At 40.8% G+C, this 25,408-nt stretch overlaps 2 protein-coding genes across 26 annotated transcripts in view; both read right to left on the reverse strand.

The window, feature by feature from the left end:
• Positions 1-25,408, reverse strand: part of LOC116059945 (zinc finger protein 135-like) — a 71,429-nt gene that overhangs the window by 27,502 nt on the left and 18,519 nt on the right. For 9 of the 25 annotated variants that reach the window (XM_035993858.1, XM_035993856.1, XM_035993857.1 and 6 more), the window contains 3 exons: positions 22,844-22,997; positions 5,752-5,801; positions 5,392-5,706 (listed from right to left, as the gene is read on the reverse strand). In XM_035993858.1, the coding sequence (XP_035849751.1) occupies positions 5,392-5,706; positions 5,752-5,801; positions 22,844-22,997 (519 nt within the window). Of the gene's footprint in view, positions 1-5,340; positions 5,707-5,751; positions 5,834-9,259; positions 9,284-9,347; positions 9,543-22,843; positions 23,003-25,408 lie in introns of those variants that run through there. The other 16 variants (XM_035993874.1, XM_035993871.1, XM_035993862.1 and 13 more) reach the window with 15 other exon arrangements.
• LOC116064546 (zinc finger protein 239-like) overlaps positions 3,486-25,408 on the reverse strand; it is a 914,372-nt gene continuing 892,449 nt past the window's right edge. Inside the window, exon 2 of the mRNA XM_035993890.1 lies at positions 3,486-4,608. Within this exon, the coding sequence (XP_035849783.1) occupies positions 3,574-4,608 (1,035 nt within the window). The 3' untranslated portion in view covers positions 3,486-3,573. The remainder of the gene's footprint in view (positions 4,609-25,408) is intronic.

Below are 25,408 nucleotides of genomic sequence, written 5' to 3' on the forward strand. Positions count from 1 at the left end.
AAAGCTGAGCTCTTGGATCTATGTACTGAACTGGGTCCAGTAGAGAGGGCAACGCGCCGGAACCGTGCCATCCCGGTCTAAATACTGGTCCTCGCCACTCTGGGGGAAACCAGCTGTTTCCAGAGGGAAATGGCAGACAGCTTAGTGATTTTTATAAATATTAGGCCTATATATAATCTTCAAATTTATCAATAAGGCTTGTTTGGATATAATATAAAGTTCTGTTATCATATATCCTACGTCGAAGCTGTCCCAGGGTGCCATAATGCTGCCGTTTTGGACGTATTATTAATAAAGGAAGTCTATAGATCAGGGTTCCCTACACTGTGCAAGAACAGTCCAAAATCATAATTGAATTTGCAGCAATTCCTTAAACGTCTGAGAAGTTCTTTGCTTTTTTTCCCGCCAGTTGTCATGATTCAGTGTAACGAAGAACAACTGCCAGGATCACTAACATACTGATCAGCATTCATGAGGTGCTTTGCATTGACTATTTATGGTTAAAAATGGGCATGTTCAGGGCGGGATAGGAGGCTGATTCACATACTTTTGGCGTACTTATAGTAACCATCCTACGCAGAGTTTTATAAATGAGACCCCTGCTCTTCACGCACATGATGTGTCAACTGTTTTTCTGCTAGTTATACTTTTTAAAATATTAAGCTTTTTTACGTTTCCATTTTACATTAAAAGTCAATAGAGCAATCTTCAAATCCTCTTCAGGCATCTTCCTTTTAGGAATGCTACTCCTCCCACATCATTTACACTACAGACATCATTCAAACTTTAATCTGTTCACTAAACATTTAGCCATTACAGTTGTATTCAGCTTCATGATATCTTTTGTCTGTCTACCTGCCTTCAAAACTTTAAATGTTCCACATCCTTTATTCATTAAGAATCTTCTGACAACTTGTACATTTTATTTGTAGTTTTTGAAAATATTAAATATATATTAATTCAAATAAAAGCCGGCAATTTAGTTTAGCATCGGCTGTGTCTGTATGTGTGTGTGTGTGTGTGTGTGTGTGTGTGTGTGTGTGTGTCTGTGTGTGTGTGAAAATTCTGTTTGTACTTTTTGAAAATATTTAATATATATTCATTCAAATTAAAGCTGGCAATTCAGTTTAGAATCGGCTTTTACAGAAACCTTCATACAATGTGAGTAGTATTCATCTTTTTAAAGACATTCATATTAAGTAGAATCATTTCCACTTTTGCACATTTTCCTACAACCTCACCTTCTTCTTACACATTGAAGCCTACAGGTCAGTGTAGTTCAGCTTCTCAAAACCCTCAAATATTCCACTTTTGTATCATATATTTTTGGTGTAATTTAACATTGTAAGGAAATTTAACCTAACTTAACCCTCCTGTTGTCTTCGGGTCAAATCTGACCCATCTACAAAAAGTTTCTATAACAGAAATTTGGGTTTCTTTCAACCACATTGTCCAAAAAAAAGAGAAGATACAAGGACGTTGAAGAAAGTGACCAAAATATTGGAAAGAGCTTTAAAAAGGTGGGGAGAAAACCAAAAAAATCAACAAAAACATCGAAAAAAAAGTGACAAAAAACAACAAAAACATGGGAACAGCATGGTTGACAGGAACCATTTTCAACTTTTCCAACTACACAACTGTAAAATAATAAGAAACTTAATGTGAAAGTTCAATTCTATTCAGTTTATTTAAGAAGAGGACAGAGCAAATTAATAAAACAAATGATTATACATGAAATAAAAATCCCAGAATTAACCAAAAGCTCGTACACTTCTCCCCGAATACAACCAGCTGGTCTCATGTGTCTAATCCACTGATCCACTACTTTTATAGGATGTTTATCAAGCTGTAAGTTTCTTTGTATGTTTCAGTTTACCACTGATGTGACTAATGAGCTGCTGTGGCTGTAGAGTTCTGGAAAATACTGCTTTGGAAATTCCTCCTCCTGCATTAACTGTGCTGTAGGACTTTGTGTTCTTGCAAAATAGGCTTATATTTTACTCTTTTTATTAATGTGTTAATAATTATTTGCAAGACACGGTAACCTTGTGACTGGCCACTAATGTGTTGTTTGTTTGTTTTCTCAAAAGGGGACCAGTCCAGTTACTGTTTTCTACGGTTATTTTACCATTTTGTTTCTTTGGGTTATTTGCCTTGGTTGATTCATTTTTTGTGATTTCATTTACAAGTGGTCTGTAGATTATTTTTGATGGAAGTTTTGACATAGGTTTCTCTCCTCGATTTGTGTATATTCACAGTTTGATCCTGTACAAGGCTGGGTCCATGTCGACACACTGCCTCCTCGGGGTGACACTGCACTGGGTGACACTCTGTTGCGGTGTGTATGTAGCCTTGACACTGTATATTTTGTATTGACTTGCATGATATTTTGTAGTGACTTGCATGATATTTTGTAGTGAATTGTGTAGAAATAAGTGTGCAGTGCATGTCCTTGTCGGTGCTGGGCATTCTGTCTCCTCTTTCTGTCTCCCACAGTCGTCTCCCGGAGTGGTGTGCGCGTACTGACCCGACCACATATATCTGCCATCTAATTTATTATTTTATTAATCTGTCCTTGCTATTTTAATTGGGATTCTTTTAAACTTTTTGTAATAAAACCAAGCGTATTTTTGTACAATATTAGCCTCCTGTTAATTGTTCCTGTTAGGGGAGAACTAGAGTTGGTCACACTACACACTATTTAACATAAGTAAGGGTTCAAAGGGTTCCTCCTGACCCTCAATAGGAGGTGGCGTTGTATGTGGCGTTGTGTGTGTGTGTATATATATATATATATATATATATATATATTTTAACATGTATGAAAAGTGCTCTATAAATAACGTTTGATTGATTGATTGTTTGATATAGAAAACAGAGTAAATATTCTATAGTATAAACGTAAATACCGTACATATAAAGTCATGAAAATATAAAAACCATGCAGTAATGGATAGTATATGAAAGAAAAATCACACATCAGTATGACAGAGAAAAACTTTCCCCTACACTCTCTCAGGTGTGTGTTAAAAAGCTAAAACCAATAAGGGGGCCCTTAGAGCAGCCATGACACGTCTAGGCCCAAATGCAAGCAGCCCGGAGAAATGACTATTTTGAACATTGCTGCAACATTTTGAGAGTTTCTGTGCATCTTAAAGTACTTAAACATGTATTCCTAAAATGAAAATCAGACTGACTTCCTGTCAGGCAAAATGTAATATGTTTCTAAAGATCAGAACAAAGTTTTTACTAAATTTCAAACATTCCTATACATTTTCCAACCGAAACTTCTTTAAAACTCTCAAAGTTTAGGCAGAGCAGTCTTTGTCATCATTCATCAGAGAAATACTAAATAAAAGTGTCAAATGAATGTGGAAAAAAAGTGTAAAGTCGAGTGTTCTGAGGAAAGGCAGAAAACCGTCCAGCAGATCCAGGATAACATCCATGCTGGTCAGAAGATAAAGTTACTGCTGGTCAGCCTTCAATGTGAAGAGAAGATCAGAATATAACAACAGAGCTATCAGGGCATGAGGAGGAGGCAGGAGGAAACAGCTTGGCTCTAAAACATGTTCACTACGAGGCAGTGTGAAGGCGCTGGTGAGATTTAAGGCTACCACTATGAGAAAACATTTTACCACACTGTTCACACCAGTACGGCTTCTCTCCAGTGTGAATGCGCTGGTGAGTTTTAAGGCTACTACTCCGAGAAAACATTTTACCACATTGTTCACACCAGTACGGCTTCTCTCCAGTGTGAATGCGCTGGTGAGATTTAAGGTTACTACTATGAGAAAACATTTTCCCACATTGTTCACACCAGTACGGCTTCTCTCCAGTGTGAAGGTGCTGGTGAGATTTAAGGCTACTACTCTGAGAAAACATTTTACCACATTGTTCACACCAGTACGGCTTCTCTCCAGTGTGAAGGCGCTGGTGTCTCTTAAGGTTACTACTCTGAGAAAACATTTTACCACACTGTTCACACCAGTACGGCTTCTCTCCAGTGTGAAGGCGCTGGTGAGATATAAGGCTACTACTCTCAGAAAACATTTTACCACATTGTTCACACCAGTACAGCTTCTCTCCAGTGTGAAGGCGCTGGTGTCTTTTAAGGTGACTACTATGAGAAAACATTTTACCACATTGTTCACACCAGTACGGCTTTTCTCCAGTGTGAACACGTCGGTGGATTTCTAGTTCACCACTTCTAGAAAAGGTTTTACCACATTGATCACAGCTGTAAGGTTTATCTCCAGTGTGAATGTGTTGATGGCTTTTTAGGGTACTCTGTTGTGCAAAAGCTGCCCCACATTGATCACAGCTGTAAGGTTTATCTCCAGTGTGAACACGTCGGTGGATTTCTAGTTCACCACTCCTAGAAAAGGTTTTACCACATTGATCACAGCTGTAAGGTTTATCTCCAGTGTGAATGCGTTGATGGCTTTTTAGGTTGCTCTGCTGTGTGAAAGCTGCCCCACATTGATCACAGCTGTATGGTTTGTCTCCAGTGTGAACTCTCTGATGAATCTTTAAATATGCAGATGATGTGAAGGATTTGTCACAGTGCTGACAGTGGTGACGTTTGGGTCTCTTTCTTCCTCTCTGTTTCTATAAAAACAGAAAAACAGAGAGAGAGAGAGAGAGAGAGAGAGAGAGAGAAAGAAAGAAAGAAAAAGAGAGAGAGAGAGAGAGAGAGTTATTCAACAACCTTCTTTAAACCCTAGACTTGCTCTCACTCACAATTTTAACTCTTCATACAATAATTTATGACAAAATGAAGGAATATATGTGCCGGACATGTTAACAGTGTTCACAAACTGTTCCAAACAGCCCTATAGTCCAGCCTTTACTTCAGAGACAAATGTGTATCACTTTGTAACACACGTTATAATAAAATATAAAATAAAATAAACGGCACTGAAGTCATTCTTAAAAAAGGAAGATGTGTTCGGAGTTTAAAGTTTAATCTATCAACTAGCGTTGCTCTGGTTGGTTCGAGCGCTATCCTATTGGTGCAGAGGGAATCTGAAAGACAACCGTTTATCCCGACCCTCGGACTGACCCCTGCCAATGGTGAGTTCCCAGACCCAACATCTGGATGTGGGTCAGGCTTGTCAGGCTAGAATATATATAATTACCTGTCACTAAGCGTTGCCTAACATTACCACGTCCACCTGCCGTTAAACGGTGTGCCGGTGGTACACAACCTGCACAGGTCGGTGTAGGCATATGCCGCTGTACCACAGTGGCTGACCATCAGCCACTTTTATGATTTCTTTTGATGACTTTTTTGATCTTGCCGCTACTGTTCTGAGTGGTTGTTGTGTCCTGAACACTGACCTGAACATGGCTGGTATCAGAGTCCCAGTCTGCTGCTTGTCTCCTGGGGACCTTGTTGGTATCAGAGTCCCAGTCTGCTGCTGGTCTCCTGGGGACCTTGTTGGTATCAGAGTCCCAGTCTGCTGCTGGTCTCCTGGGGACCTTGTTGGTATCAGAGTCCCAGTCTGCTGCTGGTCTCCTGGGGACCTCGTTGGTATCAGAGTCCCAGTCTGCTGCTGGTCTCCTGGGGACCTCGTTGGTATCAGAGTCCCAGTCTGCTGCTGGTCTCCTGGGGACCTCGTTGGTATCAGAGTCCCATTCTGCTGCTGGTCTTCTGGGGACCTCGTTGGTATCAGAGTCCCAGTCTGCTGCTGATCTCCTGGGGACCTCGTTGGTATCAGTGTCCCAGTCTGCTGCTGGTCTCCTGGGGACCTTGTTGCTCCGCTGCTCCTGGTTCTGGTTGTCCTCCATTCCTCTCAGATCTCCACTGGGGCTGCTGGACTCACTCTGGATTCTGTTCAGTACAAATCAAAGCATGCAGAGATATTCAGGAGCTGCTGTCTCCTCTCGTTTTCCTCATATCCACACACAACTAAAAGAACAATAGAAGCTGTTAGGATGACTATCAAAGACTTGACAGAGTCACTGGAGTCTTCTTCAAAGCCAGTTTACTTTGAAGTTTTTGTTAGGTACTGGTGCCGCTTCAGGCCTGGCCCCAGTGGCCTGAGTGGATTGGGGACCAATTCAAGTTGTCTCAGACTGCACCTTTAACCTTTGTGTTCGTTGATGGTATAACACAAAGGAGTCCTCTACTTGAAGTCAATCATCTTTAGTGACAATATTGCAAGCTAAGACAGCATTTTCTTATCCTCTCAAATAGGGCTGCACGATTATGGACAATATAATCGTGATTATTTTGGTCAATGTTGAAATCACGATAATACAAAAAACACAAAACACGATTACTCGTTGACTTCTGGAAAGATGTTGCAATTGTTGAACTTAAAAACAGTGGAAAAGTTAAATAAATCAACAGTAAAGAAAACATACAACTGTGAAAATTGCCTTAATACTTGTCCTATTTAAACTTGATTTCATTCAGAACACAAGAGAAAATAAGTTTACTTGCAAATGTAACGTGCATAATGAGATAAATAATTGTTTTTCTCAATTATTCTGTTTTTGTGATCATTGGGAGCCAAAATCATAATCACGATTGCATTTTGATTAATTGCACAGCCCTACTCTCCCGGTTCTCCCTTCTCGCCATCTCTTTCCATTCCCCATTCTTTCTACAGCCTTTAATAACAGTTGTCAGGCTGACAAATGTACATACGTTAGTGCAAATGAACCTGAGGTATCAGGGTTTCAATCTCCACCTCTGAGATGTGCTGCTTCTCAGCCGGATTACGTATCTCCATGTCGTAAACTGTAGGGGTGAGGCCTCAAAACCGAGAATATATAGGGGCGTGATATTTAAATTACGATCGTTTCCAGCCGCTGCATTTATCAATGTTAGGCTCTGATTGGTGTGATACGAACATTTCATGAATCACACGTGTAGCCTGTCGTAAGAGGATTTCTGCGCTCATATTTGCACTGGTTTCTACATTAGGTTGATAAATGAGGGCCAATATGACAATAAGACTAATAAACTACTTATACTCAAACACAGTCATACACATCATCCATTAATGTGTTGCATATCCCTAAATACACTGTTACACTGTATATTTCAGATATAATAAACATTAAACACATTAAACTGAATGAAACAGCCACATATATTATCTAAACATAATGTAATATACCTCTTCTTTAGACAGAAAACAGCTGTGCATGTTAATAACTCTGAAAGAAGTCACTTAAATGAAGAAAGCACAAATACCTCTGCAACATTTCAGTAAGACATCTATACCACAATATATAGTATGAGCTATAAACTGTAAGCTAACATGGAGTATCCAATGACTTATCTATATGAATCATGATTATGTTTCTGATATAAAGGTTTCATGTAAGACACTGTAATATATGCTAAGTCCTCATAAGAGAGTGTAGCAGTGCAGTGGTTTAATGATTAACCTCTTAGTGGCGTGATGTCACTGGGAACTAACCCATGCTATGTCAACTTATGTTATCTAACGTATGGCCAGGGAGCCCCCCAAGGACACCTATGTACCATGTTATCTAACATGTCACCTAAGCATACCCAATATAAGCTTTGAGTTTTAGAGCGAGAGAGAGAGTGCACTTTGGCCGTGTAGCTACTCTCCAGGCTCTGCGCAAGTCTGTAAAGTGATGCTGAAATCTTTGATGTAATAAACTTTTTTATAATCAAGAACAGTGTCTAGCGGAGTCTCTTCCACACAACCTCAACGCAGCATCGCAACTAAGATACAACAAACATGTTAACACAACAAGTTAGCATTGCATTATCTTAAACAACCTTAGCTTAACAACTTAGAACAGTCATATAAATACACACATAAAGCAAATAATACAAGCACATACTGTGGTATCATTTACACACACAGGTCATCCAAACTAGCTGTTAACTGTTCACATCTTCCTGTCACTACTGGCTCCGTTCCTCTCCTACTTTGACCCTGATCATTATCATTAATTAATGAACTAGGTTACACAAGGAGGGCATGCAGGGGGGGTGGTCAGGAGGGCATACAGGGGGCGTGGTCAGGAGGGCATGCAGAGGGGTGGACAAGAGGGCATGCAGGGGTCGTGGTCAGGAGGGCATGTGGGGGGGTGGTCAGGAGGGCATGCAGGGGGGGTGGTCAGGAGGGCATGCAGAGGGGTGGTCAGGAGGGCATGCAGGGGTCGTGGTCAGGAGGGCATGTGGGGGGGTGGTCAGGAAGGCATGCAGGGGGGGTGGTCAGCTCATGATCAAAGCCACTCTCACTATGGAGTCTCTTAATCACAGATATCAGATATAGAAATGAATCATCAACCCACAGAGACTCAACTAGAAGACACACACACACACACACACACACACACACACTTTAAGAAGGTCTTTCTAAAGACCAGACAGTAAAATGTTGAAGTATATAAAGGAAGTATATAAAGATTTATTACATCAAGTTTTCAGCACCAATTACCTGCAGAGCCCGAGAGTACACAGCTGATGGACACACTCTGTCTTACTGCATGGAGAACAGGGTTATAAGGGATAGGTTTACACAATCATTTTAGATGACATAAGAAGATGGGAGTTCCAACACTACACATAAAGTCATTGAAGCCACTCAGCCACCAATCACAGCACAGCACACAGAACATCCCCTCCAAAAATCACACCACTGAGAGGTCAATCAATAAACCTGCTTCACTACCACAGAGCTCATCATGACTCAGCACATTTGAGCTTTAGAACAGAATTTAAACTTATAAGCCCTCAGATACCACAAGCTCAACACACACACACACACACACACACACACACACACACACACACACACACACACACACACACACACACACACAGCCTTTAAAAAGGTGTTAGTGAAACCAGTAAACAGTAAATATGGTAGAGGAAGCTCCAAGCAGCAGTCTGCCTGTTTCTATCAGCTATGTTGAGGACAGCTTCACACAGAGACACAGACACACAGACAGACAGACAGACAGACAGACGGACGGACACACACACACACACACACACACACACACACACACACACACACACAGACACACACACAGACAGACAGACACACACACACACACACACACACACAAGACACACACACACAGACAGACAGACAGACACACACACACACACACACACACACACACACACACACAACACACAGACAGACAGACAGACAGACACACACACAGACACACAAGACACACACGACACACAGACACACAGACACACACACACACACACACACAAAGCGAAGAGACAGACACACACGGAGCACACCTGAAATCATTCACTGGCGAAGCATGCACAGCTCAGCCTTCTCCTCGCTTTGATCGCCGTGATAAAGAGCAGTCATTAGAGGCTTTACCTGAGTGTGTGTGTGGCTTTACCTCGAGCTCTGTCTCCTAAAACAGTCCAATAAGATCAGCAGGGCCGGGTGTATCGATCTAAATATCAATAGTATCGATACCAAGATGAGTATTGGTATCAGATCGATACAGTCGTGATGAGATCGATACTTTTGTTGCAGCTTTTCTACGAGTTCATGCGAGCACAGCCTCTCTTCAAGTCTGTACGTAGTGTGCAAACAGCACACCTCTCTCTCTCTCTCTCTCTCTGTCTCTCTGTCTCTCTCTCTCTCTCTCTCTCAATTCAATTCAATTCAATTTGGCAATTAAATTTTTGGCATGAACAAAGAAAACATGTTGCCAAAGCAGTTTACAGAAAATACATATAGTACATATCACATAATAAATACATACAGTAGGTGTCACTCTCTGTCTCTCTCTCTCTGTCTCTCTCTCTATATATAAATAAATAAAATAAATAAAATAAATAATAAGGCAAGGCAGGCAAGGCAGCTTTATTTGTATAGCACATTTCAGCAACAGGGCAATTCAAAGTGCTTTACATGAAAACAGAATAAAAAATTTAAAACAGTTAAAATACAGAATAAAAGTTACAGTGCAGTATAAGAAATGAAACATTAAAGAGCAATTAAAACAGTTAAATATATAAAAGCAGATAAAATAGGAATTTCTCTTTATAAGCTTATATAGAAAGAAAGGCAACATCAAATAGATAGGTCTTCAGCCTTGATTTAAAAGAACTGAGAGTTGCGGCAGACCTGCAGTTTTCTGGGAGTTTGTTCCAGATATGTGGAGCATAGAAACTAAACGCTGCTTCCCCCTGTTTAGTTCTGACTCTGGGGACAACAAGCAGACCTGTCCCAGACGACCTGAGAGGTCTGGGTGGGTCATACTGTACTAGCAGATCAGAAATGTATTCAGGCCCTAAACCGTTTAGTGATTTATAAACCAACAAAAGTATTTTGAAATCAATTCTTTGAGGCACTGGAAGCCAGTGTAGAGACTTCAGTACTGGAGAGATGTGATCCACTTTCTTGGTCTTAGTGAGGACTCGAGCAGCAGCGTTCTGAATCAGCTGCAGCTGTCTGAGTGATTTTTTAGGGAGACCTGTAAAGACTCCGTTACAGTAGTCTAGTCTACTGAAGATAAAAGCATGGATAAGTTTTTCCAAGTCCTGCTGAGACATAAGTCCTTTAACCCTTGATATATTTTTAAGGTGGTAATAGGCTGACTTAGTAATTGTCTTAATGTGGCTGTTAAAATTCAGGTCTGAGTCCATGACTACACCAAGATTTCTGGCTTTGTCTGTTGTTTTTAACATTATCGTTTGAAGCTGAGTGCTGACTTTCAATCGTTCCTCTTTTGCTCCAAAAACAACCACCTCAGTTTTTTCTTCATTTAATTTAAGAAAGTTCTGGCACATCCAGTCGTTCATTTTCTCAAGGCACTTAGTCAGTTGTTGTATTGGACTATAGTCCCCTGGCGATAAGGTTATATACAGTTGTGTGTCATCCGCATAACTGTGGTAGCTTATTTTGTTGTTTTCCATAATTTGAGCCAGTGGAAGCATGTAGATGTTAAACAGGAGAGGCCCCAGAACGGAGCCTTGGGGAACTCCGCACGTCATATTTGTATGCTCAGATGTATAATTCCCTATCGACACAAAGTAGTCCCTATTCTTTAAATAAGACTCAAACCACTTTAGTACTGAGCCCGAAATGCCAACCCAATTTTCCAATCGGTCTAGTAATATGTCAATAAATACAATTAAATAAATAAAGACATCCTCTAGATCAGGGGTTTTCAAACTTTTTGGGTGTGTGGACCACTATTTCTAATCAAGAATTTTCACGGACCACCTCATAATACACCTATTAAAATATGTCTCCACACAGTCCTACCTGAATTAATCCACACCTCTTAACAGGCCTACTAGCACTAAAACTAGAACTGGTCATATCATCAGTACAACAGGCTTGTTGGCTTCCACATATTCAATTTATTTATTTACTCAAGCGCCTGAGGGCATAATCAGGTTCATTTGAACAACAGGCTTATTTCCATAGCAATGGAGTATTACATATATACAGTAACTTAAATGTTATATCAATATACATATTCTTAATTTTTATGGAAAATTCCAGGTAAAATAAAGGTTAAAAAACTATTATTCTATATTTTATTTAGCTTTTCCACGGATCACCTGCACTACCCTCACGGACCATTAGTGGTCTGCGGACCACAGTTTGGGAATGACTGCTCTAGAGGGCATCATAAATTGGCCATCAAGTTGTTTATTTTTGTCCTCTGACATTGATCTTTCAATACACAGGTAGTACTTCATTAGGGCCTTCTGACATTGATCTTTCAATACACAAGTAGTACTTCATTAGGGCCTTCTGACATTGATCTTTCAATACACAGGTAGTACTTCATTAGGGCCTTCCAGTTCTCTATTGAATTTGCTTCCTTATTTTTCCAGTTTTGCAAAATTATTTTTCTGAAGACAAGAGAGGAAAAACGTATCTGCCAGCTAGTTGGATATCTTATTCCCTCTATATCTTGAAAATACACATTTTTTGGAGAGAATATGATTTTTCTATTAGTATACTTAGATAACCAAATCCCCATGCTCTCCCAAGTCTTCTTAAAGTGCCCATATTATGAAAAAATCCCTTTTTCTGGGATTTGGGGTGTTATTTTGTGTCTCTGGTGCTTCCACACGCATACAAACTTCCATGAAATCCATCCATGCTGTTTAGAGTGAGATACGGTTTCTGAATGTGTCCTGCCTTCAGTCTCCGGGTGAGCTGGTCAAAATCTGCACGACTTTCTACGTCACTAGCTGAAACGAGGTGGCTAACCGTAGCATGCTAGCTCGTTCTAAATGGCAAAACAGTGCTACGACACACAGTAGTTCACCATAATCTACAAAAGAACTACTTCCATGTCCCTGTTCTGCAGGTATTCACACAAAGTCTCTCGGCTAATCCTGCCTTGTACTACTGAAGTTGGAGAAACAGCTAGCTAAAGGATGTAATCTTTACCTAGCTACTGAGCATGTGCGACTGCCAACAAAGATGTTACAGCAGTGAGAGGTCTCACTCTGTAGCTAAAACAGAGACCTGTACACAGGGTGAAAAGAGGAACTGCAGCAATGTGCAGTACAACTAAAATATGGTGTTTTTTGAAAATTAAACCATGTAAACCTATTCTGGTACAACCTATAAATACAATTATGAACCTGAAATGAGCATAATATGGGCACTTTAATTCCTTTGCAGTACCAAAAGGTGTGCATAAAGGAGTCACCATATAGTTACATTTTAAACATTTATCTGACGATGTGTTATCAAATTTGCTTATTTTATCTCTAGTGTAATATATTCTTTTCATTACCTTAAACTGTTTGAGTCGCAGATTATTATTAGTGACAAGCTTTCTTTCCATTTTTCTTTAATGTCAACCCCTAGGTCTTCCGTCCATTTATTGTATACACTTTGTAATCAGTTGCGGTTGGTGATAATTATTTTACAAGCCGCCACTGTTTGTAATAATGTACACTACTTTCCATGCCTTTCAGTAAATTGTACGATCAGCCTCCTTTTTGTTTGTTGCTTTGGCTTAAAATGTTAGATATTTCAGGGCTGATGTTCTTTTCCAAGGCAAAATTGCAAGTAATCCAGTTTTTCAGTTGCATATACCTAAATAATTCTGTATCTTTTTGGTTATATTTACTTATTAATTCACTGAATGATGCAACAGTGTCGTGGTTTGTGACATCTGACAACTGCTGGATTCCACGTTTTATCCATGTTTCCCAGTATAGCCGCGTGCTCGGGATACTTATTGATGGATTGTTCCAAATCGGTATGTGCCCGGGAAGTATTACGGGGAGGCGGAGGAAAGAGGACCCAAACGCAGAGAGAGGCAGGCAGGCAGGCAGGCGATGGTTAAACACAGGTTTAATGAACAAAAAATGAGGAGAGCAAACAACGAAGGAAGTCCTGAAGGCACAGGCAAAAAGGTCCAAAATACAAAAACCAGAATAGGGAATCCAAAACAGGGGCACAGGCTACGACACGCTGACAGGACAGAAACACAAACAGACACAAAACGATCTAACAAGAGACAAAGGGAACACAGAGGTTAAATACATGAGGTAATGAACAAATGAGGGACAGGTGATACAACAGGTGAAACACATCAGGGCGGGGCAGGACAATCCACAAAGGCGGGAACACAAAAAGTAAAACTAGACATGACAGAAAACAGACTATCAAAATAAAACAGGAAACAGAAATATACACAGAGAACAGAACAGTCAAAAACAGGGTAAACAGAAACTACACAATGAACAGGGAAATAAGTAAATATACAAATATACACAACAGAAATATGCAAAACAAGATACATACAGAAATCTACCAACAAGGCAAAAGAAATATCCAGGTAGGTAGGTAACAAATACAGAATAAATCTACAAACACAGGGAACATACAGAAATCAATAATACAGTTAACAGAAACAGAACAAAATACAAAGTAAAATACTGAAACCTAACAGAAATGTCCAAAACCACAACAGGAAGCCCTATTACTTAAAAAACGTATTTCATTATATTCCAGACCTTTAATGTACTATTAATAACATTTGTTGATTTGATGTTTTCCTTAGAAAAGAGCGCTAGCAGTAAACTGTTGCACTGTAATTGATTGTTTTCTAAGTCTATCCATGGATATTTGTTTGTTTTATTTTTTATGCATTCAATATAAAATGACTGAGCTGCTACGTGATAGAACTCTAAATTAGGGAGATTAAGACCCCCTTCTGCTCTTGGGTGATACAAAAGTTTCCTTTTCAATCTACATGCTTTATCTGACCAAATGAACGAAGAAATTATTCAGTTCATCTCTTTAAAAAAGGTGATAACCCGTGTTATAGGAATAGTTTGAAATTTGAATAAGAATTTGGGTAGCCACATCATCTTAAAGAGGTTTACTCTTCTCATTAAATTAATCTTCAAGTCTTGCCACTGCCTAACATCCTTCTTAAAGTATTTCACAAGTGGAAGAAAGTTATCTTTATACAACTGGGTCTTATCATGGCTGGTATAGGTTCCAAGATATTTTATATATTTTTTTCTGTATCCAAAATTATGTGAAATTCTCCAAGTCCTTTTTGCAAGAGTCTATTGCCAACAGCTCCGTTTTTGCAATGTTCATTTTATAACCTGAGATCCCTGAAAAGGTTGTAATTATTTTCATAATGTGTGGAACTGAGGTGATTGCATTGCATAAGTAATAAATCATCTGCGAATAAGCTAAATTTAAACTGTTTCTTACCAATCTCAACACCTCCTATCTCCTTTGTCTCTCTAATTTTTTGAGCCAAGGGTTCAATAGTTAATGCAAACAATGATGGAGAAACAGGACAACCTTGGGCAGTTCCTCTAGTTAATGAGAAAGGTTTTGATAGCATTCTGTTTGTATATACATATGCTTTAGGAGACTTGTACAGGGTTCTCATCATATTCATACAATTTACTGGAAAGTTGTATTCCTTCCAATACCTTAAACAAGTTCTTTCAGGTCCATTACGTCAAGAACAACGCAGACAATAAAAATACTTTAAGAAATTTTATTGAATAAATTAGGAATTAAATTTGGCTCTGTTCAGAGGGCAGCAGCAGCAGCATTAGGGGACGCTCTCACAGTTTAACACTGGGAGAGCTGAACTATTCCCCATATGAACAGAGCAGCAACCATGACATAGAAGCAAATACACAACAAGGTGGAGCAGGGGAGGAGGTGGGTAGCATAGATGTGAGCAATAAGCAGTTAGGAGCAAACTAAAGCAGCTTTAAGTAGGGCGCCCTGTTTGAGTGTAGCCATTTAGCAGCGAGGGGAGTTGACCAGCTGATGCAGCTCAGCTGATGCAGCTCAGCTGATGCAGCTCATTCAGCCTCGACTGTTAGGGGAGAAGATGGGAAAGATGAAGGTGGATCCATCACTGGTCCTGTGGTGTTTGGATTATCTATCCCTCAGACCACAGTATGTACGCCTGCAGAACAGTGTCTCAAGCACTATTCTAAGCAGCACGGGGGCACCACAAGGAACTGTGCTGGCTCCGTTCCTGTTTACCATCTACACAGCGGATTTCCAACACAACACCAACAGAAACAGCTTCTTGCTGAAATTCTCAGATGACACCACAGTTGCACACCACTTATCAGAGCAGACGATGAGGAGGAGTACAGAGGAACACTCAACAACTTTGTGAAATGGAGTGCTGACAATCACCTCCATCTCAATACCACAAAAACCAAGGAGATGGTTGTGGACTTCAGGAGGGGGAGGAGGAAGATCCAACCAACACCAATCACCATCAGGGGCACTGAGGTGCTAGTGGCCAACCACAGGTACCTCGGTGTGCAGCCTGACAGCAAGCTGGACTGGAAGAGCCACATGGAGGCATGGGTGTAAATATGATCTAACAGTAGGGGGGACAATGAACATCAAATTTCTGAAGAGCAATTTTTGAAGGGGACACAAAAAGTACAGCCACAATTATACTTGTAGAGGACATGTGTACACAAGCCACAAAAATACCTTAAAACGTAATGACTTATTTTGAAAAAGTGTCCCCATATAAAAGAAATACAATACTTTTGTACACTTGTGAAATTAGCTGATCATAATGTTAATTAGTGAGCCACTAGTAAAGCTCATCAAATATGAATTAGGTTCATAGGTTCACCACGCAGTCATATTATAATTATAAAATGATCTTGCGTCCTCCGCATAAATATTAGGTTTCGTCTGGGACAGAGGATATATATTTAACTGCAGCAAACCCACTGATCAGCCACTTCAAACAACTGTAGATCTTCAATACTAACCCTAATATCAGTTCACACACATAACGTTAGGCTTATCGCCGTGGTAACGTTAGTTGTAGTGGGTGCATTTCTATCCAACAAGCTATTAAACACGCTAGCTAACGTTACATTATATTACAATAACATAGCAAACTTTTTGTCCTAACTAATTCATTAATTACTCAGCATCATTTCTATTTGAGAAAAGAACAACGTCATCCGATGTGAATAAATAGCCTTGAACCTCCTACTTACTACACTCCTGTCACTATCCGATGTAACTGTGAGTCTACCTATTATCCTAACGTACAGCAGGCAGTGGACCAAACCATTGTGAGGCAAGGGAGGGGGGGGACTCAAAATGTTTCTAAACTTAAAAAGCATTTTTGGGGGTTTGTATTGTTTTACTACTTACACAGATATTTTAAGTATACATCATTATGTTATTTACAATACACAGCATTGTTTTAATGATATTTCTAGGGGGGGGACAACCCTTAGAAGTCCTGACCCCCCCGACATTTACGCCCTTGCATGGATGCGGTGTACCTGTACAGGGCGGGATAAGAGGCTGATCCACATATGCACACTTTTGGGTAATCTGGGATTTATAAAGGGAACATTGCTTACAGATGTACGTATGCACAGTTTTATAAATCAGATTTTTTTTTTTTAGCGGTACGCCATTTTTGGCTTTTGGCCATACGTACACTTTTAGTAAGCATCCTACGCAGAGTTTTATAAATGAGACCCCTGCTCTTTACGCACATGATGAGTCAACTGTTTTTCTGCTAATTATACTTTTTTAAATATTAAGCTTTTTTACATTTTTATTTTACATTAAAAGTCAATAGAGCAATATTGAAATCCTCTTCAGGCATCTTCCTTTTAGGAATGCTACTCCTCCCACATCATTTACACTACAGACATCATTCAAACTTTAAACTGTTCACTAAACATTTAGCTATTACAGTTGTATTCAGCTTCATGATGTCTTTTGTGTCTGTCTACCTGCCTTTCTATCTACCTGCCTTCAAAACTTAAAATGGTTGACATCTTTCATTCATTAAGAATATTTTTACAACTTTGAAAATATTAAATATATATTAATTAAAATCAAAGCTGGCAATTCAGTTTAGCATCGGATGCGTGTGTGTGTGTCTGTGAGTGTTTGTGTCTCTCTGTGTGTGTGTGTGTAAATTATATTTGTACATTTTGAAAATAAGACACTCAAATTTTCAATTCAAATTTTGACCCAGAAAAACAAAGAGTTGCAGGTTGACGGGAACCATTTCCAACAACACAACATCACCTTCCTCTTACAACTTCAGAAATGTAGCTTTCAGCAAGCATTTTCTGCAGGAAATGCATCTTCTACTTACTCTTCAACAGACAGTTTTACCCCTTTCTGTCCAATGAAAACCATGTATCTCCAGATGTGAGATGATGTTGAATGGTGATAAACTGAAGGATTATATGGAGTCATAAGAGTGTCATAAAGAAGAATACACCTGTAAAATAATAATAAACTACATGTGAAATTTCAATTCTATGGGGATAGAATTGAACTTTCACGGACCATCTGTGGGATACTATATATATATATATATATATATATATATATATATATATATATATATATATATTGCATCAGCCCCTTGATAGGTAGTCCAGTAATCGAGAAACGGTAACTTTCACTGGGTATGGAGGTTGCCGCTTTCTTGTCAGACTGTGTGGAGCTCCTAAAGTCGTCTTACTAAATTTGCAATTAGCCATCAATTTTCGTAAAACGGCCCATATTTGTATATATAGATTTATATATATACAAATACAACTTTATATAGTTGATTTCTCGCTTAAAAAAGTCGCAGAAGTTAATTTAATAACGAAATAGCCCGACAAACAATGTATAACTTTGCAGTGTCTGAAATATGAGACCTGCTGTCTCGTCTCCAATGTGTTTCTATGGGGTTCGCTCAAACCAATCAGCGTGCAGCTCATCTAAACATTCGTGAGCATACCATATTTGGAAGAAAAGCTCTTGTTACAAATAGGGCCATATTCACAGGAGACCCAAAAAATAGCATTCAAGCAATTTTCAGCTCCAACCAATGTTACATACCCTATTAGGAGACCTTAAGGAACAGTGTGAAATACCCTATATAGTCATTCTATCAGTCCTTTAAGCAGCAGCTCCAGACATGTTCTGATTAAAGCTTCTCTGTTATGAAGATTTGGACAATAGACTAAATATTTCAGCAACTTGACTTTACCTTAGTAAACAGGGATGAGATTTTTTTTAATTAAGAACAAATACTCCCTCGTTGAAGCATTAATTAAATATCGCTAGCAGTTGAACCCTGAACTCAGAATATTTTATTACAGGAATAAAAGATAATTTTGTGTGGAATTAATCCCTTGAAAGGGAGGGAGCGTAATATGTAGTGGTAGCCAGGATAATATACATGCTGTTCAGAAGATAAAGTTACTTCTGGTCAGCCTTCAATGTGGAGAGAAGATCAGAATATAACAACTCAGCTATCAGGGCATGAGGAGGAGGCAGGAGGAAACAGCTTGGCTCTGAAACATGTTCACTACGAGGCAGTGTGAAGGCGCTGGTGAGTTTTAAGGTTACTACTATGAGAAAACATTTTACCACATTGTTCACACCGGTACGGCTTCTCTCCAGTGTGGATGCGCTGGTGTCTTTTTAGGTTAGCACTCACAGAAAACATTTTCCCACATTGTTCACACCAGTACGGCTTCTCTCCAGTGTGAATGCGCTGGTGTTTTCTAAGTTCAGCACTCTGAGAAAACATTTTCCCACATTGTTCACACCAGTACGGCTTCTCTCCAGTGTGACGGTGCTGGTGGTGTCTTTTAAGGGCACCACAACAAGAAAAAGCTGCACCACATTGTTCACAACAGTATGGCTTCTCTCCAGTGTGAACGCGCTGGTGAGTTTTAAGTTGACTACTCTTAGAAAACATTTTACCACATTGTTCACACCAGTGCGGCTTCACTCCAGTGTGAACACGTCGGTGGAGTTCTAGTTCACTACTCGTAGAAAAGGTTTTACCACATTGATCACAGCTGTAAGGTTTATCTCCAGTGTGAATGAGTTGATGTCTGTTTAGGGTACTCCGTCGTGCGAAAGCTGCCCCACATTCATCACAGCTGTAAGGTTTATCTCCAGTGTGAATGCGTTGATGGATATTAAGGTTACTCCGTTGTGCGAAAGCTGCCCCACATTCCTCACAGCTGTAAGGTTTATCTCCAGTGTGAATGTGTTGATGGCTATTTAGGGTACTCTGGTGTGCGAAAGCTGTCCCACATTGATCACAGCTGTAAGGTTTATCTCCAGTGTGAATTCGTTGATGGCTTTTTAGGGTATGCCGTGTTGTGAAAGCTGCCCCACATTGATCACAGCTGTAAGGTCTATCTCCAGTGTGAATGCTTTGATGGTTTTTTAGGTGACTCTGTTGTATGAAAGCTGCCCCACATTCTTCACAGCTGTAAGGTCTATCTCCAGTGTGAATGCGTTGATGTTTTGTTAGGTGACTCTGTTGTATGAAAGCTGCCCCACATTGATCACAGCTGTAAGGTTTGTCTCCAGTATGAACTCTCTGATGAATCTTTAAATATTTTGATGTGAAGGATTTCTCACAGTGTTGACAGTGGTAACGTTTGGATCCCTTTTTTATTCTCCGTTTCTATAACAGACAAACAGAGAGAGAGAGAGAGAGAGAGAGAGAGAGAGAGAGAGAGAGAGAGAGAGAGAGAGAGTTAGTAAGCAACCTTCTTCAAACCCTAGACATGCTCTCCCAATTTTAACTCTTCATACAATACTTTATGACAAAATGAAGGAATATATGTGCCGGATGCAGACATGTTAACAGTGTTCACAAACTGCTCCAAAAAGCTCTATTATAGTCCATTATAGTCCAGCCTTTACTTCAGAGCAAATGTGTGTCACTTTGTAACACACGTTATAATGCTCGCTAAGCTGCTAGCGTGGCACGCCCTCATACTCTCCTTCTGACTGGCTAGTAGTCCTTACCTAGCTACTGTCAGGGCAGCCCTCATACTCTGCTTCTGACTGGCTAGTAGTCCTTACCTAGGTACTGTCAGGGCATGCCCTCATACTCTGCTTCTGACTGGCTAGTAGTCCTTACCTAGCTACTGTCAGGGCAGCCCTCATACTCTGCTTCTGACTGGCTAGTAGTCCTTACCTAGGTACTGTCAGGGCATGCCCTCATACTCTGCTTCTGACTGGCTAGTAGTCCTTACCTAGGTACTGTAGTTACCTATGACGAAAAGTTTTTCTTTTAATAACTTTTCATATGTTTTGATGTTGATCGGAGTTCGTTAAAGTACGACATGTGGAAATGGCCAAAATCTGACTAATTTTCAGAATCAGAATCAGAAATCAGAATCAGAAAAAGCTTTATTGCCAAGTACGTTTACACACACAAGGAATTTGTCTTGGTGCTGTAGGTGCATGTCACATTAAAGCAACACGCACAGACACACCGAGTCGCCATATATGCGGCGCCAAAACAACTCTTTCTTCACTCTCGCGGGGAGAATACAGCATGACATGAGGAGAGGAGAGGGGAAAAAAAGCAACTCTCAGACTATTCTCATAAAGATAAGAACAGTGTGTGAACAGGAAAAAACACCTCAGCACATAGGCACACACACAGTACATTTGAACATAACATAACATAACATAAATGTACAGTTGCACATTTGGCTGCGAAGGCGTTGGACTGGGGAGAGGGTAGGATGGGGGAGTTTGGCCTGCTGAGAAGCGCACAGTCCGGCAGTCCCACTAGTGTCCCAGTCCGCCGAATGTTATAGCGAAAACATAGCACGTTGCCATGGTGACACCCTTGAACAGTCCAGAGCCGATACAACAATCAGCAGGCAGTGGGGAAGACGGGGGAGGAACCATGAGCATCTCGCTTGCAGAGCCCCAACAGGGTGACTGTTTGTTCCAAGAAACGGCCTTGGCAAGGCCGTTCAGGATAAGGGAGCCGAAAGATTAAATTTGTTTTGTCTACACGAATGGCTGCTCTAATTTAAACAATCATTCTATTGTCCAACTACACAATGCTCAACTGGTCAATTTTCCTTTCCAAATCCATGACCTTCCTCATGATGGTATCCAAGCCGCGGGTCATTAACATGTTGGTTTCCATCATGCGATTAATAGTTCCAGTTTGCGGACTGATCGCTTTTCCGACAGCTTCAGTCAGGCCGGGCAGCTGTCCTGGGCTTTGGACAGCTACCAAAGTCTTTCCAATTCTTCGATAAACCAGAGCGAAGCAACCTCCAATCAGCAACATTCCAGTTATCAGGGTTCCAAATAGGTAGATATCCTCAACGTCCTCCACGGAAAGAGCAGAGAGACACACGACACGCCATTTCTCCCAGCCGTCCATCGTATATCCCGCAGCAAACGTCCCGTCAGGACAAGCTGGCTCACCCGAACCAGTGCTCCTCCTCGAGAATACAGTGTCAATTGCGTTGAGAGACCAGTTAACCAATTCCATTTTTTAGGTATTCGTAGGGCCTTGCAGTGAGAGTCTCTTAAAAGTTAACAGCAGACAACACAGGACAAGATAGCAAGCAGGGTAGGCCTGGGAGGGAGAGGGAGAGAAGAGAGAAGCGACCGCCTTCGCTGAGAGCTGGAAAGAGCTCAGTTCAAAATGGCGGACTTCCTGTTGGGCTTAGGGTATGGCTCCAGTGACATTTTTTGTACGTCTTGACATGCTACATATGTGTACCAAGTTTCGTTAGTCTACATTAAACGTACTGCAGGGGCTCAATTTTTTTAATTTTGTAAGGTGCGCTATCGAGACATTTCTGTGCGCCTATTCCCGAAACCCATAAGATACGTATATTTTCAACAGACTTGATGCGACCGCCAATTTTAGTGAGCTTTTGAGTATGTTAAGCCCTTCAAAAAGGCAACTAATTTGCCGGACGAAGGAAAAGGAATAATAATTCCTTCAGTTTCAAAAGGGTCTTCGCCGCTGTCGGCGCTTGGGCCCTAATAAATCATCTAAAAAGATGTATTGTATCTGTCGTTGTTAGAACCATTATAGAAACACGTGTATAGGACTTTATATATTATCCTTCTTTATTGACTTCATTAAAAACTTTATCAGCCTTTTCTAATTATCTCAACAACTGTCATACTATATTCACCAAACTTCTAACAACAATTTGCACAGCAGTTGATTAGTCTTCATGAAGGCAATATAACAGCACGAATGACTGTCACATGAATATTTTGTATTATATATCCTATATTACACCCTAGAGGTCAGAATGTATATTGCAGACATTTACTCAATAACTCAATGGGCTCCTACAACTTCCTTTCTCCACATTTGATCTCAAACAACAATGATCCACGGAGCCTCCACTCTTTTCCTGGTTTCTTTAGAGGTTGTTGTGTCCTGAACACTGACCTGAACATGGTTGGTATCAAGTCCACCTGCCGTTAAACGGTGTGCCGATGTGCCGACAGGTCGGTGTAGTGAGCGGCCAGTGGAGCCAGGGGATCGGCGCTACTGTTCTGAGTGGTTGTTGTGTCCTGAACACTGACCTGAACATCGCTGCTATCAGAGTCCGAGTCTGCTGCTGGTCTCCTGGGGACCTCATTGGTATCAGAGTCCCAGTCTGCTGCTGGTCTCCTGGGGACCTTGTTGCTCCGCTGCTCCTGGTTCTGGTTGTCCTCCTCCATTCCTCTCTTGTCCTGAAATCCAGCAATGGTCACAATGTTAAAATAATAACAGGAATTAACAGGAATATGTACCTGTTGTATTTTAATGCAAGCTAATAATAATAATAAGGTTAGGGATGCGCCGAATCCAGATTTTTGGGGTTTTGCTGAATACCGATTCGACTGGTTAAGATTCTGCCGAATCCGAAACCGAATACCGAATCCTCCTCCCATCCTCAGTCCATGAACACAGTAAACACATTAATGAAGTAAACAGTGACTGTCCTTCCTTTGCCGTACCTGAAGTTGCTGCATTTTGGCTGCTGTCTGAAGAGTCCTTCATGCACAACTCGTATTCTTTCGGATGTTTCATACCAAATGTTGTAACAGCGGTGATGTTGTGTATAGTTTAGGGTCCTTTTTCTCCCCCTACTTAAAATCAATCTCCAGATGACAAAGAAATTGTTCAAAACAAGTTTTAACTGTATTTTGTTTTGATTCATACACACACACGGGGCTATATATTCAACAACAACAAAACGGATGTGTGAGATAAAGCTGTTTTCACGGTTTTCACACGTTCCTCGCTAAAAGTTCAAATAATTTTAACGTTATTGCGCAACCTTGCCCCTATTTTCACCTGTTGCTGAGTAACGTATATTAACATCCCATGGTCTCTTGAATGTAGCATACCTGTAGCAAGCTCCTTCGTAGTAACTAGCGGTAGAAACAAACGTCGAAGAGGAGCTCCGTGCTACAGAGCGGCGGTTGCTAGTTGTTTAAGCCACTACAGACCTCCGTCACAGCTTGGACGTATCGGCAGCATTTAGTAGACATGTTGAGCTGCAACACAGTTCCTCAACGCCGCCTCTGGTGTCCCGCATGGCGCTCCTTCAGGTCAGCGGTAGCTGGTGGTTCAGTTATCCTAGAATAGGTGACTCTCAGCCGGGGACAGAGCACCGAGAGCTGCCGGTCATTTCGGCGGAGATTACGGATAAGTAAGTAATGAAACAACTAGTTATTATATATATATATATACATACATACATACATACATACATACATACATACATACACACATATACACACACTGTATATCATAATTAATGTTAGTCCCTGTCGCTGCCATGTTGTTTGTGTATCTCTATGGCAAACGTGCGGGGGAAGGGCTGAGCCTGTTCGGAGCTACAGGAGCCCAGAGGGGATCGTCGGCGGAAATTAAGGACAAAATCGATTTTCATTTAAACTAATTAACGTTAACTACACATTCGAGTTAATTGAAAAAATTGATTTGTCGCCCAGCTCTAGTAAACACCTTACCATAATCAACGGTGGCGCCATTACGTCGACCAGCATATCGCGTGTAGTGCAAGCCGTAGGTTTCGGTGGGAAAAAAATTCTACGGTTTCGGCAGAAACCCAACCCAGTCAAAATGCCAACAGGTTCTCACACTCATCTCGTAAAATACGGATGCTTGGTCAGGTGCCTTTGTCGTTCTTATTGACGCTAAAAGTCTCCTTTAGGGCTATATGTAAACGCGCTTGGTCGGGACTATTGCCGTCCCTTTAGCGCTATAAGTAAACGTGCTTGGTCGGGACTATTGCCGTCCCTTTAGCGCTATAAGTAAACGCGCTTGGTCGGGACTATTGCCGTCCCTTTAGCGCTATAAGTAAACGTGCTTGGTCGGGACTATTGCCGTCCCTTTAGCGCTATAAGTAAACGTGCTTGGTCGGGACTATTGCCGTCCCTTTAGCGCTATAAGTAAATGTGCTTGGTCGGGACTATTGCTGTCCCTTTAGCGCTATAAGTAAACGTGTTTGGTTGGGACTATTGCCGTCCCTTTTGACGCAGTTATGTTAAGGAAAAGGTCGTGGGTGGGCGTACGGTTCCGTGACACGCGGGAAGAACGGGATGGTTATGTTTAGGAAAGGGTCGTGGGTGGGCGTACGGTTCTGTGACACGCGGGAAGAAAATAAAAAGCGACTATAGCAAGCGTGACAAGCGGGATGCGAACCCCGCTCTCCTGGGTGAAAGTCCTGTGTTTGTTTGACCCATCCACCACCCCAACCAACCGCCATACGCGGAAATTCGCCCTTACATACTACTCGCTAAATCCTATCTAACTGCTGCTCTCCCCGGGGCGTTACACAAACACGCTGAAAGACGCCTTTTTCGTCACATCAGACGCTGACAGCCACTGTCCAAACGTCCTTATTTTACGAGTTCGGAATGAGAACAGGTTGAAAATGCCCAATATTCAGCTGAATCTGAAACCAAATCCTGGATTCGGTGCATCCCTGAATAAGGTAAAAGCACTGACGATTGAACAGAAAAGGCTCCAGGATTAATGAATCCTGGCTGTTAACTTAATATCGTTATCGCGATATCATGTTGTGCAATATTATAGCCAAAGTGTCACAATAAGGATAGATTAATTTAACAGG

This window comes from Sander lucioperca, chromosome 17, assembly GCF_008315115.2.
Source record: "Sander lucioperca isolate FBNREF2018 chromosome 17, SLUC_FBN_1.2, whole genome shotgun sequence".
In the NCBI taxonomy this organism is placed as follows: Eukaryota; Metazoa; Chordata; class Actinopteri; order Perciformes; family Percidae; genus Sander; species Sander lucioperca.